Source organism: Vipera berus, assembly GCF_964194415.1.
Source record: "Vipera berus genome assembly, chromosome: 7".
Classification (NCBI taxonomy): Eukaryota; Metazoa; Chordata; class Lepidosauria; order Squamata; family Viperidae; genus Vipera; species Vipera berus.
Window position 1 is genome coordinate 70,149 of NC_138209.1, and position 16,295 is coordinate 86,443.

Genomic DNA, 16,295 nt, shown 5'->3' on the forward strand with positions numbered 1-16,295 from the left:
GACCGCCTCATCAAGCTTGACAAAAGGTATTAATTCCAGTGCCTTCCTTATAAAAAAAATGCCCCTGCATCAAGAGGATGGATTGGATGGATGGATGGATGGATGGATGGATGGATGGGAGAGAGCCAGCCAGCCTGCCTGCCTTTTGGTCTTGCTGCTCTTCAATCTTTTTATGGATTCACCAGCAGAGAGACTAGCCTGAGAGGGCTTATGTTCTCCTGGGGCTGCTAGCAGATGTCCTGCACTATGCAAAGCTTTGCCAGCTGCCAGACGCCTGCCTCAACCCAGGGCCTGGGGAATAGGCCGTTCTTAACGATGGCTTGAAAGTGGGCAAGTTGAGGGAGACCCAGGTCTCCAGAGGGCAGGTGCGGCCACAGGGAAGGCCGGGGTCCCACTGAGTGATAACGCTTACTCGATGGGACCAGGGCCAGCCACGTCAGTGCATAGGATGGGCACAGACCGCGGGAGACAGGGGTCCCACAAACAGCTCAGTCCCAGGCTATGAAGTGCTTTGTGGTGAGCAGCTCAAATTGCACCCAGAAGCCAAGTGGCAACTAGTGCAGCTCCCATGCAAGGCTGTGGAGGGCTGCTCACGCCCCCACACTCAGCACCGGCTGCCATTTCAAAGAGGCTTTCGAGGGCAGCCCCACGTACAACACATGGCAGCCCTCCACGCACAAGGTAATCAAGGCATGAAGGGAAGCCCCATCACAGTCCTGGCTCTGCCAAGGGTAGTCAAGCATACCGTCCCCAAACATAATATTTCCCCTTTTCATGCCTAGGGTTGGAATACTCTCTGGCTGCAGGTTCTGTGGTCCTGCGAAGAAGTCACCAGGCTGGTTGTTCCAGCAAAGAGTGGGCTCTGGTTTCACCCAGCGCACACAAACACACACGCCTTTCCTGCCTGGCTCCCAGAGGAGAGGGCAGGCGCCGAGTTGCCCTTCAGGGCCCTGGGAAGGAGCACAAGCCCCAGCGCCCATCTTGCTTACCTCTGCGCAAAACCTTTCCGTGGGGCCCTCGGAGGAAGCCGAGGGTTGGGCGCAAGGAACGACCCCGAGAAGCTCCAGAGATGCCCTGCGGGGGAGGGGGGCGCTTGTCGTGCAGCTCTGGCGACTCCGCGGCGGCTCCCCAACCCTCCTGCCCCCTGGGCCTCGCTCGGGGCCGGCTGCGGTCGGAAAGCACCGCCGCTCCCAAAGCATCTCGCTCGGTCCCGCCCTGGGCTAGACCCGCCGCTCTCAGGACGCCCCCGGCCAGGCCCCGTCAGGACGGGGCGGGGTGATGAAGAGGCCGGCCGGGGCGGCCCTTGTCTCGGCCTGCGAGCGGCGGACGGAGCGGCTGGACGGAGCAGGTCAGCCGAGGGGGATTCCTTGGGGCGCGGCGGGAGGGCAGGCAGGGGAGTCGGGCCTCTCCCCGGGACGAAGCGGGCTGGGGCGCGCGGACCACAGGCGGCCCTTCTCGCTTCTCGGCTGCCGGGCAGGCGCGGCGAGGGAGGCCGGGCAGCTCCGCCTTGATGCAGCTCGGCGGGAAGCTCCGTAGCGAAGGCAGCCGGAGACCTGGCGGGGGTCGCGGGCGGCCTCGGAAGGCTTTCGGGCGCTGCCCGGTGGAAGGTGGGAGGCAGAGCGAAGCCGACGGCCCTTCCCGCCGAACTTCGGTGTTGGGTTGAGGGGGAGGGTGCTTCGAGGCGGCGGCACGCTGGGCTCCAGAACAGGTCCAGCCCCCGCTCCGAAACGCCCCCGCCGGAATAAAGGTAGCCCCGCTCAGATAGACTGCCTCTGAGCGGAGAGGTTCCAGTTCAGCTCGGCAGCCCCTTCTTCCTAGCGGGCGCCCGGTTAGCCGGCGCGGTGAGGCGAGCTCGGGGGCTCCAAGGCCCGCTGGCTGAGCGAAGGCATCTAAGTGGCGGCCGGCGGCTGGGCTTTAAGAAAGGGGCGGTGGGGAACGGGAGCCGTCGGTCAGCCGAAGAGCTCCTTCTGCACACCCTCCAACCCACCCCCCGCGAGGAGGGCAGTGAACCACGGGGGGGGGGGCTTCCCTGCCCATCTCATTTCAGGAAGGAGGGAGCTTTCCTGAGCCTGCTGAGTGAGAAAGCCCCCGATGCTGGGTCAAGTGCTCCAGGTCCCCTCCCCACCCCAGAGGAGGCTCTGGAAGGGCTGTGGCCTTGTCTGGTCCTCCACCTAAGCTGGGCTCCGGGCTGGCCTCCCTTGCAAAGGCCAGAGGCCCAGGCTAGCCCGTAGCTCAACCAGACTGCAGCAGAAGGAGGCAGCACAGAGCTGCCCCAAATGTGGGCCGGATGGAAGGGGGGGGGGAGAACTAAACCCGCTAACCAGCGGAGCCCATCCCCGCCTCCGGAAGAGCAAGTTGCGGATTTGGTCCCATCCGGCCTGGCAACCCTTTCAGTTGGCCTCTGATCTCTCTGGAAGGCTCAGCCTCTCTCTGACAGCCATGCAGGGGAGGGATGAGAAACCAGGTCCAATCCTGTGTGGTGCTCTGCTTAATTTTCCCTGGTCAAGAGGCTGGTTTTGTGTTAGGAAATGGGGTCTCTTTAAAGTGCTATCCTGCAGCTTTCTGAAGGCCTCCACTGAGGGGCAACTTGGCAACTTTTCTGTAAGGGCGACATACCCGCTTCCTCACAACACCCGTCACCCTGCTAGTAGCCCTCCTCTAATGTGTCCGATTGTGGTGGTGTCCTTTCGAATGGGCAAGGGACTCCAAGCAGAGTAGAGGGAAGAACCACTTCCCACGATCTGGACTCGTCTTTTGTAATGTGCTGACCAAAACTGGACTCAATATTCCAGGAGTGGACACTCTGTTCGGTCCTTGCAGAACCTTGGCCATTTTAGCAACTGCATCGCATTGCTGCGTCAGCTCAGCTCGATGGCACTTTTGCCTAATAAGTTCTCCCCGGTCTAGTACTTGCGACTTTCATTTTTCATCTTCAGAACTTTGCATTTCTCCCTGCTAAATTCATTTCAGCTCAACCTTTCTAGATATTTTGGAATCTTTTACTAGCATAAAGATTAAGCTACCAAGTCTATGGGTTCCTTTCTTCTGCCCATATTTGAAGGTGGGGCTGACATTTGCTTTCCTGCTGGCACATTGCCAGTTTTCCAAGATTCCTCAAGGACCATACAGAGAGGTTTTGTGATCACCTCTGCTAGTTCATAGGCTGGGATGTAATTCCCTGGGACTCAGATTGGTTTAAATTCGCCACGTTCTCTCTTACCCTGCTCTAGACCAGCCTGGGGGACCAGCCTGGACTCCAACTGGCTAACTAGGAGTTAAGAAGGGCTGCCTGCTCCCACCGCCCCTCTTGCCCCCCCCCCCGCGGGATTCCTTTTATTCCTAGCTGTTCTCATTTTGAGTTTCTACCACAAATCTCCACTCGGTCCCTGGACCCACTTTCCTCCTTGGGACAGTTCCCCATTTGCCCCCTTTGTTCATTCTTCTGGGAACTCTCAGCCTTCTTGGAGCGCCACGCTCCCCCTCCCACCAACCCTCTTGCCTGGCCTGTGCTTGCCGACCAAAGTCACAGCCCAAGGAAAGTGCTGGTCTCCAGGACTTAATTGCCCAATCCCCGGCAGATGCTCCCCATCTAGGAAGCCCCTCCTAAACATCTGGTTGGTCTGGGCGGTGCTACTTTCACCTGGCCTTTGCCAGAGTTCAGGATCCAAAGTTCCCTCTATTCTGCTTTGCCACTGCTGCAGAACCTCTCCTATTCTGTCTGAACATTTTAAAATTTGGTCCGTACTTCAAAATCAGAGTTTTGAAATAATCTTAAAGTTGTTGGAACAAATCTAGCCTTCTGTTTTCAGTTTCAATTTCCTTTTAACCGTGACCGTCCTTTGGGGGACCGAGAGGGAGGCCTCCCTGGGCAAGTTCTGGTGTGTTTCGGTTGGGTGAGAATGTCGAAATTCAGAGTGGGAAGCCCCTCAGTCCAACCCCCTTCCTCAGAAGCCCCCACCGGTGGCCCATTCCAAAAGGAGCAGGCAGTTCCGATGGCGCTGAGGCTGCTCTGGGGCTCTGGGTGACGGCCAAAGGAGGGCACTGAAGCCACGTTTGGCTTCCACACATTGTCACTTTCAAGCCTGCCAGGGACAGTTGCATCCTGAAGCCACCCTGACAGTAGAAAGTCAGCTAGGCAGAATTGGACCCTCAGGTTCACAAAAGGCCACCCCCGCCACCCCCCACCCCCCACTGAAAGGGTTTTCAGGTATTCAAATTCTGCCCCATTTTACAAGTGTGTCACAAAGTTTGCGTACATTGTCACCCCCTGCCGACTGTCCCATGAGACGTCTCTTTCCACTCAACTTGTAAATTGGATGCAGAGTTTCTGGCTTATGGATTTCCTGTTTTATGATTGTTTGTTTCTTGGCTTTATTGTTGTTGTGAGCAGCCCAGAGTTGCTTGATGGGAGCCATATAAATCTTTTTAAAAAAAATAAATTGGCAGCAGTGACCAGGGCCATAGAAGCAGCCTCCTTTAAATCGCAGCCCCGCCTTTCTCCTGTCTCTGCCCTGGAGTGCGACGCCCACCCCCTCCGGCCAATCGGCAGCTCAGGGCTCCATTTCCCCAGGACCCAGGCGGTGCGAGTAGCATCCTTTGAAAACTGGGCATGAACGGGACTCCAGCGTTCAGAACTCCACTTGGTACGCCTGTGGCTCTTCGGATATGCTCTCTGGGCATCTCACAAGTTGACCAAATGGACCCAATGGGAAGGCCTCCCCCCCACATTCCTAGATGCACGTCAGAGGCTTCCTTAATAAAGGGGGGGCATGGGTAAACCCTGGACAATCAGACCCCCATGGGAGGCCCCTGGGCAGCCGGGGTCTGAAAGAGGAGGGCAGCCACTCTGCAGGGAATGCCCGGCTAGCCACGCTTGCTCCCTGGAGCCAGAGAGCAGCAGCAGGAGCCCAGAAAGAAACAATAGACAAAATTGCAACACGGATCAGCGATGCTTCTGAGCCTTGTGTACGGAGCCCCCTCCCCAGTGAAGCCACATCCAGAGCGCCCTGGGCGAGGGGGGAGAAGGTGGCAAGTCGGAGGGGGCTCTGAAACCCGGCACCAACCAAGAGGGGGAAGGCAGGGGGGGCAGTCACGGCATAAAGGGCAAACGGCGCCCTGCCTCAAAGCCTCTTTTCAGGGCAACCCAGTCAGGCAATTGGGGTCTGAGCAGTGGCATTGCCAGCAGGGAGGTCAGGCCGCTTCCCTGAGCAGCCCCTCGGGTGCCCCCACTTGTTCATGTCCCCCATCAGCAGAGGAACAGGGCTACAGGCCATCCCAGAGCCAGTATGGCCTCAAGATTGACCACTCCATTTCTAAAGGCGATGCTGAACGATGGGGGTGCCCTTTGTGCCACGGGAGAAGGGGATGGGGGGCAGAGGAGGCAGCCTCTGGGGACCTCCCCCCCAGGGACCATCAGAGGATTTGCTGCTCTTGGAAGGGAACCGCATGCCTGCTCTCCTGTCGGGGGGCAACCCTCTCTTTTGCAGGCTCAGAGCCAGAAGCAAGACGGGTCTGGCTGCTGCCCCTGGCAAGGCGACAGGGCTAAAATGAAGCGCTGAAGGGTGATAGCAACTGGCCAGCCGGCCGGCCTTCCTTCCCAGCAGAGCAGCTCAGGCAAGAGTGGAAGCTGGTCGGCCTTGAGACTTGCAGGCTTTCCTGGCTCCCCACCTGAGGCCTTTTGCCAGAGGCAGGATTGGATTCAGACTCCCCTAGGACAACCAGGGGGACTTGGGGGGGGGCTGTTTGTCCCAGGACGATGCCAGAAAGGGATACTTCCTGAGGCACCGAAGGTGGTGCAGGATGATCTGGGAATATGCCACTGAAGTGGGACTCCCTCCAGAAGGAAGGGAGGCTGGGTCTCCCCAGGTCCCAGAAGGAAGGGAGCAGTCCTGGCCAGTCCTAAAGTCCTACAAGAGCTCTGGTCACAATCAGAGCAGGGGGAAAGTATCTTAGGCTGCCACTGTGGCTGCCCCACAGCCGGTCTTGGCACTACAGAAGGACCAGGCAGTTGTCTCAGATGGGGGGGGGAAGACAACTTGTCCCACCCTTAATGTGAGATTTTCCAACAGGCAGTGCTGGGAGAATGGCCAAACTGTTTCCAGAAAGACTCACCCAGTCAGACTGAAAGTTGCTGTGTGGAGGGCGAGGCCGAGAGGCCTGGGCAGGCGTCCTTGCTCTCAGCCAACCATGGGCACTAATCTCCCGTCCCACACAGGCCCTGGCCCACGGAAAATGCTTGTTCAGCGGCCGCTGCTGGGCTTCCTCTTTGGCCCCTGGCTGTGGATGACTCTGGCCCAGCCACCCAGCCGAGCCCCCACCAGGCAGAGCCCACCATCGCCCACCCTACACTTCCGACTGGCCGGCTATCCCCGTAAGCACAATGAGGGGCGCATTGAGGTTCTCTACGACCAAGAATGGGGCACCATCTGTGATGACGACTTCACGCTGGCCAATGCCCACGTTCTCTGCCGGCATCTGGGCTTTGTGGCTGCCACGGGCTGGACTCACAGTGCGAAATACGGCAAAGGTGTTGGTGAGCATCACTGGGAAAGGGGTCCCCCCCCAACCACCCCCCCAAGGGCAGATCTGCCTGATCCTGGGCACTGGGGCTGGAGCTGGTGGGTCATTGTAGGATAGGGATGCACCACTTATCCCAAACTCCAGGGCTCAGCCCTGAAGCATGCCGAAAGCCCTACCTGAAGTAACAAGCGTGCCTTTAAGCATGTGCAAAGCACATCCCCTGTGCAATGGTGTTCCTAAAGGTCTGGCACATTGGCTCCCGGTGCTTCTGACTGCCAGATTGCCTCCTGGCCTGTCCCAGTCCTGAGTTCTCTGGTGGTTACTCCACAGGGCGCATCTGGCTGGACAACGTCAGCTGCGGTGGCCATGAGAAGAGCATCGCAGAGTGCCGGTCGCGGGGCTGGGGCAACAGCGACTGCTCCCATGAGGAGGACGCGGGTGTCATCTGCAAAGACGAGCGCATCCCTGGCTTCACTGACTCCAATGTGATTGAGGTGAGCTGGCCCAGAAGACGCACCTGTGGAGGGGCGCAGCGAGTCAGAGGGAGAGTCGTAAGAACCACAGAAGGAACATCGGACCGATACGGGGCAGCAGTCAACACAATGATGCTCCTTCTGTCATTGCGCCCCAAACGTTTCAGGGATCTGGCCATCCAGGGAGACCCTGGAAGGCCTTTCAGAGGCCTGCGGGAGAAGTCACGGCCAGGAGGCCAGAAGTCCCACCCGCATCGGCTGTTACCGCAGCTGCTGATCCTAGAGTGCAGGATGTCTGAGGTGGTCCTTCAGGCAATGAGGTCTCTCAAGGCTTTGGGGCACAAAAAGACCATTATTAAGCTAAGACTGGGAGGTTAAGTGAGCTGCCTTTGTAGAAGCTCTCAAGATCTTTTGGAAGACCCTCTTCCTAGCAGAACCTTCTTCTTTGGGCTGCTGGTGCTGTCTCGAGGGGAGATAGATGGGCCCTTCCTGTGCCCAAACAGAGGCCCTGGTCAGAATCACATGGAGGCACCATCCCCTGCGTTTCCTTAGTTAGCATACGTGAGGCTAATCAACATGCAAATCAAAATGAAGTTTCTTCACTTCTGGTTTATTGTGTTGAGTAAGCCCAGGCAAGATAGTTTGTTCCACTAATTAGAGTTTAGCATTATGTGTTTTGATCAGCCCAACCTTCACATTGTCTCAGATGTGCCTTTTTGCCCTTCAGAAGATGGAGACTCTTAGGCTACTCCAAGATGGCCACAATATCTCTGCCTTGTCTGAGTTGAGTCTCAGTTTCTTTTCCCAAATAGCCACTTGTTGTTTCACAACCACCCCAAGACCAACCGTGGAAGAGAAAGGTTGAGCACCACCTGATCTTTATCTGCAGCCTGATTTCCATTTCCTGTAGTTGTTCACAAGCAAGAATAACATGCTGCCATGTGACCCTCAGGGTCCAGGGATGGGCTGCATGCAATCCCTGGCGCTTCAGTGTCCGTCCCCTGGGACTAGGAAAAATCAACAGCACCTTTTGGCAGGCAGAGGGCAGGTCTCCTGCATGTGGCTCCTGTTTTCACAAGGAGATGCTTGCCAGTTGTTTGCAGGCAGCAATGGCCAAATGTGGGCCAACAAACTGAAGTGCAGGTGGGTGATAGTTCTTGGCCCAGGAACTGAGAGGTGGGCTTGTTTTGGGTGATGCCCACCAACGGAAGAGGCAGGTCTTTTGAAAGGTGGGCCTGACTCTAAAAGGGCTCTTGGAAGCCTCCTTTCTCACTGCCTCCTGGGATCGAGATCCTGGAAATATGGAATGGAAGGTTTGAACATGAGCTGGCCCGCTTCCCCCCACCACCACCTAGCTTATACTATAGTGCCATCCAAACAGTATAAGGGTTTTTCCCCCCTAAAATGTCACATGGAATCTTGTCAAAAGCCTTCCTGACATCAAGGTAAATTATAACAGTAGCATTCCCCCTTTCCACTACTTACTTTGTCGAAGAAAGGGTTGGGATTCACTGCACATGAGCTGCTAAGGTCCAGTAGATGTGGCATTTCTTACAAATGGCCTGCCTAATTATTAGTTCCAACATCTTTCCGGGTATTAATATCAAACTTATTTTCTTTCCCTCTTACATGAATTGCTCTCTTGGGTGTATTTCCTACAGCCTCTTTCAAATCCTCATTCCACCCAGCATCCATTTTTACCTTTCTCCTTGTGTAACACTACACATTTTTCTGGCCCTAGTGATTCATTGCAGCTTCAAGCAGCTCCCGCACCCTCTTTCCTTCTATCCAGAGAATTTCTTCTCTGCTCCCTAAATATAGCAGCAACTTAACAATTGGGGGGAGGGAGAAAGGGAGAGAAAGTGGGGAGCCCGGGGCCATGAAGCTAAGTGCAGGGAAGGAAAGCTTGTGTAGGAGGGGTGGGGCCAATTCCTCCCCAGTGGACCTGGCGGAAGAGAGAGAGAATATTGTCCAGTCGCTCTGGCTGTACAGACTGGAGGGGCCCCAGGAATGAGTGTGCCAACCTGAGCAACATCTTCTCCCCCTCTCTAGGCAGAGCAGAACCAGGTGGAGGAGCTGCGCCTGCGTCCAGTGGTGTCTCAGGCCAAGCGCTCGCTGCCCATCACGGAGGGCATCGTGGAAGTCCGCCACAAGAGCAGCTGGGCCCAGATATGTGACGAGAACTGGGGCGGCCAGGAAAGCCGTGTGGTTTGCGGGATGCTGGGCTTTCCGGCCGAGAGGAAGGCCAACCGCAATTTCTACAAGTGAGCCCACAGGCTTCCTTGCTCAGCTTGATTCAAGCAGGGCTGTAGGGAAGGTGGAAGCCTTCAAAAGGCACCGTGTGCCCCCTCCCTGTTTTCTGCAGGGGAGGCTGTCCCGGGGTGACCTTCCCGTGCTGGGTACCTTGCGCCGCTCACCTGTCACGCAGCAACTTGGTTTACTGGAAAACAGTGGGAAGGAGGCGCCACACCCCTCACTCTGCGCCCTGGGAAAAGAGGGGCCTGCTGAGGAGTCCATAAAGGCAGCCACTGCCATGGGGCTGCCGGTCAGTGACAAAAGCAAAGGAGCCCATTCAGTTGGTACCACCACCAATTGGGCTTGGCTGAGCCTTGCCTGGAAACTGTGCAGAGGCAGATCTGGAAGACAGGAAGGGGCTGCCTGGGACACGGGCAGGGCTCCCTCCCTGAAGGGGCTCTGTGGCCTTCCCGTCTCCGGGCAGTTCAAACAAGAAAGCCAACCCAACCTACAGCAGGCGGCCCTGGCCGTCCACCTCCTGGCCGGGGTGGCAAATCCAGCTGTGAAAGAGGCAACTTCATCCCACAGCATCACTTGGTGCTCCCCCAAACAGGCTTGTGGGCGTGAGGTCCATGGCACGCCTGGCTGGCTCTACTCACTCCTGGCTGCGCGGGTTGCCTCTCTGGCCTCCCTGAGGGGTGGGCTCCTGGAGAGCAAAAGGCCTCTTGCCGAGACCTCCCCAGGCCGGGATAGCTCTGCTCACTCTGGCCCAGGAGCACCCAGGCCGCCCTCTTGGCCCAGGGGCCTGAACAGGGATTGCTCCTCCTGACGAATGGGCAGAGCAGAGAGCTAGTGCTGCAGAATGGGGAGGGGTCTGTGATGCCATCCAGTCCAAACCACTGCTCGGTCAAAGCCTCCCCTACGGTGGGCTCCTCAGCCCTCGCTTCAACATCCTCCCCGCTCTCTGCGTTCCCTGGGAGCCTGGAACCAGGAGGCCCCGAGGGGGGAAGGTCGCCATTTGATCCTACCTTCTTGAGGTCAACTGACTCCAGTGGGGGGTGGGTGACGATGTCCTTGACGTCTTAAGGCGATACTGGTGGACACACCAACTGTTCCAGAGGGGTTGCGTAGTGTTTTCTGCTGCACCCAGGGGCATCCAGAGCCCCTCTGGGATGATCTGAAAAGCAGGCTGTGTGAATGTGCTTCCGGACTGGGACACCCTTGTAGGAAGAGAGCCATGTTTGTCTACGGTAGCCCCAAACCTGGAGGTGTCCGGAAACCTCTTTTACGAACCAGCCAGTTTTATTCAAAGGCAAACTGGGAGCTGCAACAGAAGCCCTTCAGAAAGGCTTCTGTGGTCCTTGGAAGAGACACCCCCAGTCTTTTCCCAATGCCAGAACATGTGTGGAGGCCTTTCTCTCCGTGCAAAAGCAGCCGGAGGCCCTGAGGTGGCCGTCTGGCAGCCGCCTTAAACAGAGCGCCAGTGTGCTCCATCCCGCCCAAGGAAGTTTGACCGGTGACTCACTGGCAAGGACAACGGCCTCCGTCCTCCTTGGGGGGAAAAGGAGCTCCTTGGCCAGGCGGAAGGGCTGCGAGAAGGCTCTTCCGTTGTCTGCCTCTCCCCCTGCAAAGCAAGGCAACAGGCCAAAGCACTGGCGGCTTTCCAGGAACCAGGCAGCTCCCAGATGTCCGTAGAGCTGAGGAGCTGGACTTCCAGAAGCTGGCCTTATTTTGCCCCACTCGACAGGCCGCTCTGGGGCTGCTGGTGGCCGCCACTCAGGTGGTTTGAACCGAGAACTGGTTCTCAAGCTTCCCAGCCCCCCCCTCGCAGTTTGCTTACTGGAGCAGCACTTCGGCCTTCTCTGGAGCAGCCTGGCCGATTTGTTGGTTTTCTCCATGCCAATCATGCAGCGTGCCGGGAAGTGGTAGCCAGATTTTTGGCTAGAGCTGTGCGGGTTGCACAAGGCGCCCTCTGCCCTGGCCATGACTTGTCGCGAAGGAGCAAAGACAAGTGGCCGTTCGCCCCCTTGGAGCTTTCAAAGCTGGTGAGTGGCTCAGCAGCCCCTCGGACGCCAGAGCAGGCCGTGGCATTTCCTGGGCTTGGAGGGCAGCCATGGGTTTCACTCACGTCAGGCCGGCCTGCTGATGTCTGATGCTGGTGGCCAAGTGCTGATGTCCTGGGTGCTGGTGGGAGAATGGCTGCATTTTGGTTTCCCTGGGGGTTGCCGACCCCGACCCCAAGGAAACTGAAGGGTGGTCTGTAGGGCATCAGCGGGCAACTAAGCCTGAGCAGGTGAGCACTTGGTGGTGCCAGCAAGCCTTTTCCCAGCTGTAGAAGGACCAGCAGTGGTTCTCCATTCCCCCCCCCCACGCACTACAGAGGGGCAGGAGGCTGAGAGGTCTGTCCAAAATGGCAAAGCTCACACAACTCCTTGGTCCTTTTCCTGCAGGCTCTACCTGCAGCGGCAGCAGCACCAGTACCGCCTGCGCTCGGTCACTTGTGCTGGGCACGAGGTGCATCTTTCCACCTGCTCCTTCGAGTTCTACAAGGGCAACGTCACAGGGGCCTGCAAGGGTGGCATGCCAGCTGTGGTGAGTTGTGTGCCAGGCCCCCTCTTTGCTGGAGGAAATGCCCAGAAGAAGAGGCGGGGGCAGCAGCCACAGCGACAGGTGAGCAAAGGGGAGGGTCGGGTGAGGTCATTGGCACCCAGGATGCCTCGGGAGAAGGTGGGCTGGACACAAAAGCCCCTGATGCAGACCCTCCCTGTGCTCCCCCACAGCAGCGGGTCCGGCTGAAAGGGGGGGACAAGGTTGGCGAGGGCCGGGTCGAGGTGCTGAAGAATGGCGAGTGGGGCACCGTCTGTGACAACCGCTGGAACCTGCTGTCAGCCAGCGTGGTCTGCCGTGAGCTGGGCTTTGGCAGTGCCAAGGAAGCCCTGGCAGGAGCACGCATGGGCCAAGGTGAGAGGGGGGTACCAGCCAGACCGTCCTGTTCCACCACCAGCAACTTATTCACAGTGGGCTTATTCCAAGGCGAGCTTCTCCGGTGGGGCCGAGTATCCTTTTGGCCTCCTTCCAGGCAGCCCCTGCTAGGAGCCGGGACGTAGCAGCTGAGGTGGGATCAGTGGGAAGAAGGCTGTTCTTGACTTCCCCCTCTCTGGGCAGGGATGGGCCAAATCCACCTGAGCGAGGTCCAGTGCCTGGGCTCTGAGAAGTCTCTCTGGAGCTGCCCGCACAAGAACATCACCCAACAGGACTGCAGGCACTCGGAGGATGCGGGGGTCCGCTGCAACGTGCCTTACATGGCCCACGAGACCACGGTTGGCTGGGCAGGGAGGCGGAGGGGGCGGGTGGAGGGTCTCCTGGCCAGCCAAGGCCTTGGAGGCAGAGCCAGTTGGGGCAAGGCTTCCGCAGCTCCTGAGGGCCCCCTAGCAGGCTTGTCGTAAGTGCCTCATCTGAGCAGCCACCCGACCCACTCAGCGGAAAGCAAAAGGACCCCCGGCACCCATCCTCGGCACTCTGCAGCCATCTGCATATGGTTGCACACAGTCAGCTCCACAGCTTTCTTGGAAGGAGCCACCCTGGCTGGTCCTCTCCTAAAGTGTGGCTGCTACTTGTCTGATCTCTCCCCAGCGTACCCCAGGAACTCTCCCCACTCCCAGCTCTGCAGTGCCCCACCATTGCCCTCCCCTTTTACCTTTGGACCAGGATCCCAGTCTGGTGTCCCTGTGCCATCCTTGCCATCCAAAGCTTTTGCCATCCCTCTCTGGGAAGCAGGGCTGGATCCAGCCTCAAGAAAGAGGTGCCATATGCATGGGTGGTCCGTCCTTCCTCCCCCACCCCGAAAGGAAGTCTCTGGAAGATTCAAAGTTGCAAAGGAGGCAGCTTGGGAAAGCCAAAGGAAGGGGGGGCAATCCAGCAGCCGGAGAGCCTTCCTACTGCCAGTAGATGGAGGGGCAGCAACAGACTCCCCGGGGAAGCAGCTGGCCCGCCTCCCTGGCTCAGGCCTTTCTCCACAGATCCGCCTAAGTGGGGGCCGGAGCCGTTTCGAGGGCCGGGTCGAAGTGGCCATGGCGGCTAGGGGCAACCGTGCCCGCCAGTGGGGGCTGATCTGCGGAGAAGGCTGGGGGACCCTCGAAGCGATGGTGGCTTGCCGCCAGCTGGGCCTGGGCTACGCCAACCATGGCTTGCAAGTAGGTCACTAACTGTTGAGGTCAAGCTTGGCTGCTGGGAGGGAGGACGGGCACCTCTTCCCCGTGCAGGATTCACCGATAGGCCTGAGCCATGCCACACGTGGGCCCCACACACGTGGGTAGCAACAGCTGGCCTGAAGGGTGGGGCGTGGTAACAGTTCCCATAATGTGAAATTAACGGAAGGCCATTGGAGGCTAGACAGGAGGGCTGGTTGCCTAGGGGCACCATGTTATCCTGGACGGCAGATGCCGGAGTTCAGGCCTGCTCCACCCTAGCTCTTCTGGGCTGGAGGGGGCGGCTGGGGACGGGGTGCTCCCATTGGAGGCCCAGGCAAGCCAGGCTCCTGCTTCGGGCTGGGCTGACCGAGCATTCCAATCGCCTTCCTCCTGCACGGTCTCCAAGGAAACCTGGTACTGGGACACCAGCAACGTGACTGAAATGGTGCTGAGTGGCGTGAGGTGTGCTGGGCACGAGATGGCGCTGAGCCACTGCCAGCACGACAGCAGAGTTTCCTGCCGGAAGACAGAGACCCGTTTTGCTGCTGGCGTCATCTGCTCTGAGAGTAAGAGGGTCTGGGGAGCCCTGGGGGTCCTTATACCGAATTTCCTGGTCTGGCCAGAGTCCAGCACCACAAGTCAAAGCCCCTCTCCTGTCACGCCGGCAGGTCTTCAGGGAAGGGCAGAAATCCAGGGCCCCTCCTGGAGAGACCCCTCAGCTCTCACCTCCTTCCATTCTCACAGCTGCCTCAGATCTGCTACTCCATGCGGCACTGGTGCAAGAGACAGCGTACATCGAAGATCGCCCTCTGCACATGCTCTACTGCGCAGCGGAGGAGAACTGCCTGTCCAGCACTGCCCGCAGCGCCAACTGGCCTTACGGACACCGCCGGCTGCTGCGCTTCTCCTCCCAGATCCACAACAACGGCCGGGCCGACTTTCGCCCCAAGGCGGGACGCCACTCCTGGGTCTGGCACGAGTGCCACGGGTGAGGGCGAGGAGGGGCACAGCCCGGTGAAATCCCCCCATTCCCCCTCACCAGCACAGGGGCTCTCATGCTCCTGGCCCTCCCGTTTCAGGCACTACCACAGCATGGATGTTTTCACACACTACGACCTCCTGACACTCAATGGAACCAGAGTGGCCGAAGGGCACAAAGCCAGCTTCTGCCTGGAGGACACAGAATGCGAAGAAGGTAGGCAACCCTGAGTGGGCAGGGCCATCCAGCAGAGCCAGGTGTCCAGCCACGTCCACCTCTAGATCTGCAGGTGAGGCCTTCCCTGCCTGCAAGGCCCGATCCAGCCTTCCTTCTCTCCCTCCCTCCCTCCTTTGGGCAGAGGTGGGCAAACGCTACGAATGTGCCAACTTCGGAGAGCAGGGGATCACGGTGGGCTGCTGGGACCTCTACAGGCATGATATTGACTGCCAGTGGATTGACATCACAGATGTCAAAGCTGGGAACTACATCCTGCAGGTGAGGCATGGCGAGAACAGGCGGCTGAGGCCTTCGGTGGTCTCAGTCAGCAGTGTCGGGAATTTGGGCATGGAGTGGGGTTGGGGTATAAATGCAGAGGCTGCAAGGCCTCAGCTGCAAAGCTGGACACGGGGCGGGGATTCCCACAATGCAGAGCTCAGCGCAGAGTTGGGCCTTCCATCCTACAGCTCAGAGATGGGGGGATGGGAAGCCAGTCCCGCTGTGCAGCAGCAGTGGTGCCCCCGCCCTGTGGGCCTCACCTTCAGCTGCCGGATATGGCACTCCTCCCATCTCACCTTCTGCTCCCCAGGTGGTCATCAACCCCAGGTATGAAGTGGCCGAAAGCGATTTCACCAACAATGCCATGAAATGCAACTGCAAGTATGACGGCCACCGGATCTGGGTGCATCGCTGCCATATAGGTATGGCAGGACCTGGGGGGGTGCAGAGGGGGTGACCTGGCAGCAGGCTCTTTGGGGCCTCTCGTGCCAAAGCAGTTCAGCCCTTTTCAAATGCCTTGCCACAGGTGATGCCCTGAGCAACGAGGCCAACGGATTCTCCGAACAGTATCCAGGACAGAGGAACAACCAGGTTGTATAGGCGGCAGCTGCCCTCCTCCTGGGCGCAAGGCGGGCAGGTGGCACCAGTGGCACAGCAGCGGGCAAGAGCGCTGGATACCTCCAATCCCCCAGCCAGCAATTCAGCAGTTGTCTTGACGTCAGGCAGGAGTAACTCCTGGGCAGCTGAAAGGCGCCACCTGTTACCTGCCTGCTCAGCCAGCACCAGAATGCCGCCCCTCCCACCCTGGCATTCCTCTCAGTACTGTTCCTTCTCTGACCACAAGAGGCGCTGCAGGCCTCCCGGGATAGCTGCTCCTGCACCTAGCTGGGAAGGGGGCACCTCCGCTTTATCCGGGCCGCCTGCACTGGGGCGGGCCTGGGCCTTCCTATATAAAGTTAATTGTCTGTGTCCCCAGCTGTGTGCTGACTCAGTGTTGGGGAGAGGGAGGTGTTTGCTCCATCCTGCCCCAAGCCTGTGTAGCAGAATGGGGCAGCCCTGTGGGAAACAGAGGCGCTTCCTGGCTGCCACGGGGGAGAAAAGCTCTCTCTCGCACCCCACTTCCCCTGAATGACTGAATGACCCACAGGAACCTAGGAGAGTTAGCACTGCAGGAAGCCTGCACGCAGCCCCCCCCTCCACAAAAGCTCCCCCCTCCGTCTGTCTGGCTTAGCCAAGGCAGAAACTCCGCAGTGCAGGATTTGGAAGGAAAGCCTTAGTAGGTGGAGAGGTTTGGGACCTCACCACTCCCAGCCCTTCAAGTCCCAGGATTCAATCTCTCTGGCTTCCTGCAGCTCAGAGGATTCCCCAGGAGCCCCAATGCCAGAAGGGCACAGCAGCTCCTGC

General features: G+C 58.6%; 1 protein-coding gene and 1 long non-coding RNA gene across 6 annotated transcripts; one reads left to right on the forward strand and one right to left on the reverse strand.

The window, feature by feature from the left end:
• Positions 1-1,278: 1,278 nt before the first annotated feature.
• On the forward strand, positions 1,279-15,866 carry LOXL3 (lysyl oxidase like 3; the record flags this gene model as incomplete). Of its 4 annotated transcripts, XM_081332921.1 has the most annotated exons (14): positions 1,279-1,348; positions 6,215-6,532; positions 6,850-7,013; positions 9,045-9,256; positions 11,678-11,897; positions 12,008-12,188; positions 12,393-12,547; positions 13,247-13,420; positions 13,824-13,983; positions 14,162-14,405; positions 14,497-14,612; positions 14,755-14,891; positions 15,202-15,313; positions 15,418-15,866. In XM_081332921.1, 14 exons carry the CDS (start codon positions 1,279-1,281, stop codon positions 15,489-15,491), a joined length of 2,337 nt encoding a protein of 778 aa, XP_081189047.1. In that variant the 3' UTR covers positions 15,492-15,866. The 4 variants fall into 4 exon arrangements, with proteins under 4 accessions (XP_081189047.1, XP_081189050.1, XP_081189048.1 ...); XM_081332924.1 differs by lacking the exon at positions 1,279-1,348 and having other exon boundaries at positions 6,170-6,532; positions 11,627-11,897; XM_081332922.1 differs by lacking the exon at positions 1,279-1,348 and having other exon boundaries at positions 6,170-6,532; positions 12,011-12,188.
• LOC308671013 lies at positions 7,597-13,189 on the reverse strand. 2 transcript variants are annotated; one of them, XR_014027133.1, is made up of 4 exons: positions 12,925-13,189; positions 10,256-10,404; positions 9,410-9,628; positions 7,597-8,285 (listed from the first exon to the last, which is right to left on the reverse strand). It is a non-coding gene; the product is annotated as an uncharacterized lncRNA (long non-coding RNA). The 2 variants fall into 2 exon arrangements; XR_014027134.1 differs by lacking the exon at positions 12,925-13,189 and adding an exon at positions 10,753-10,966.
• Positions 15,867-16,295: the final 429 nt, after the last annotated feature.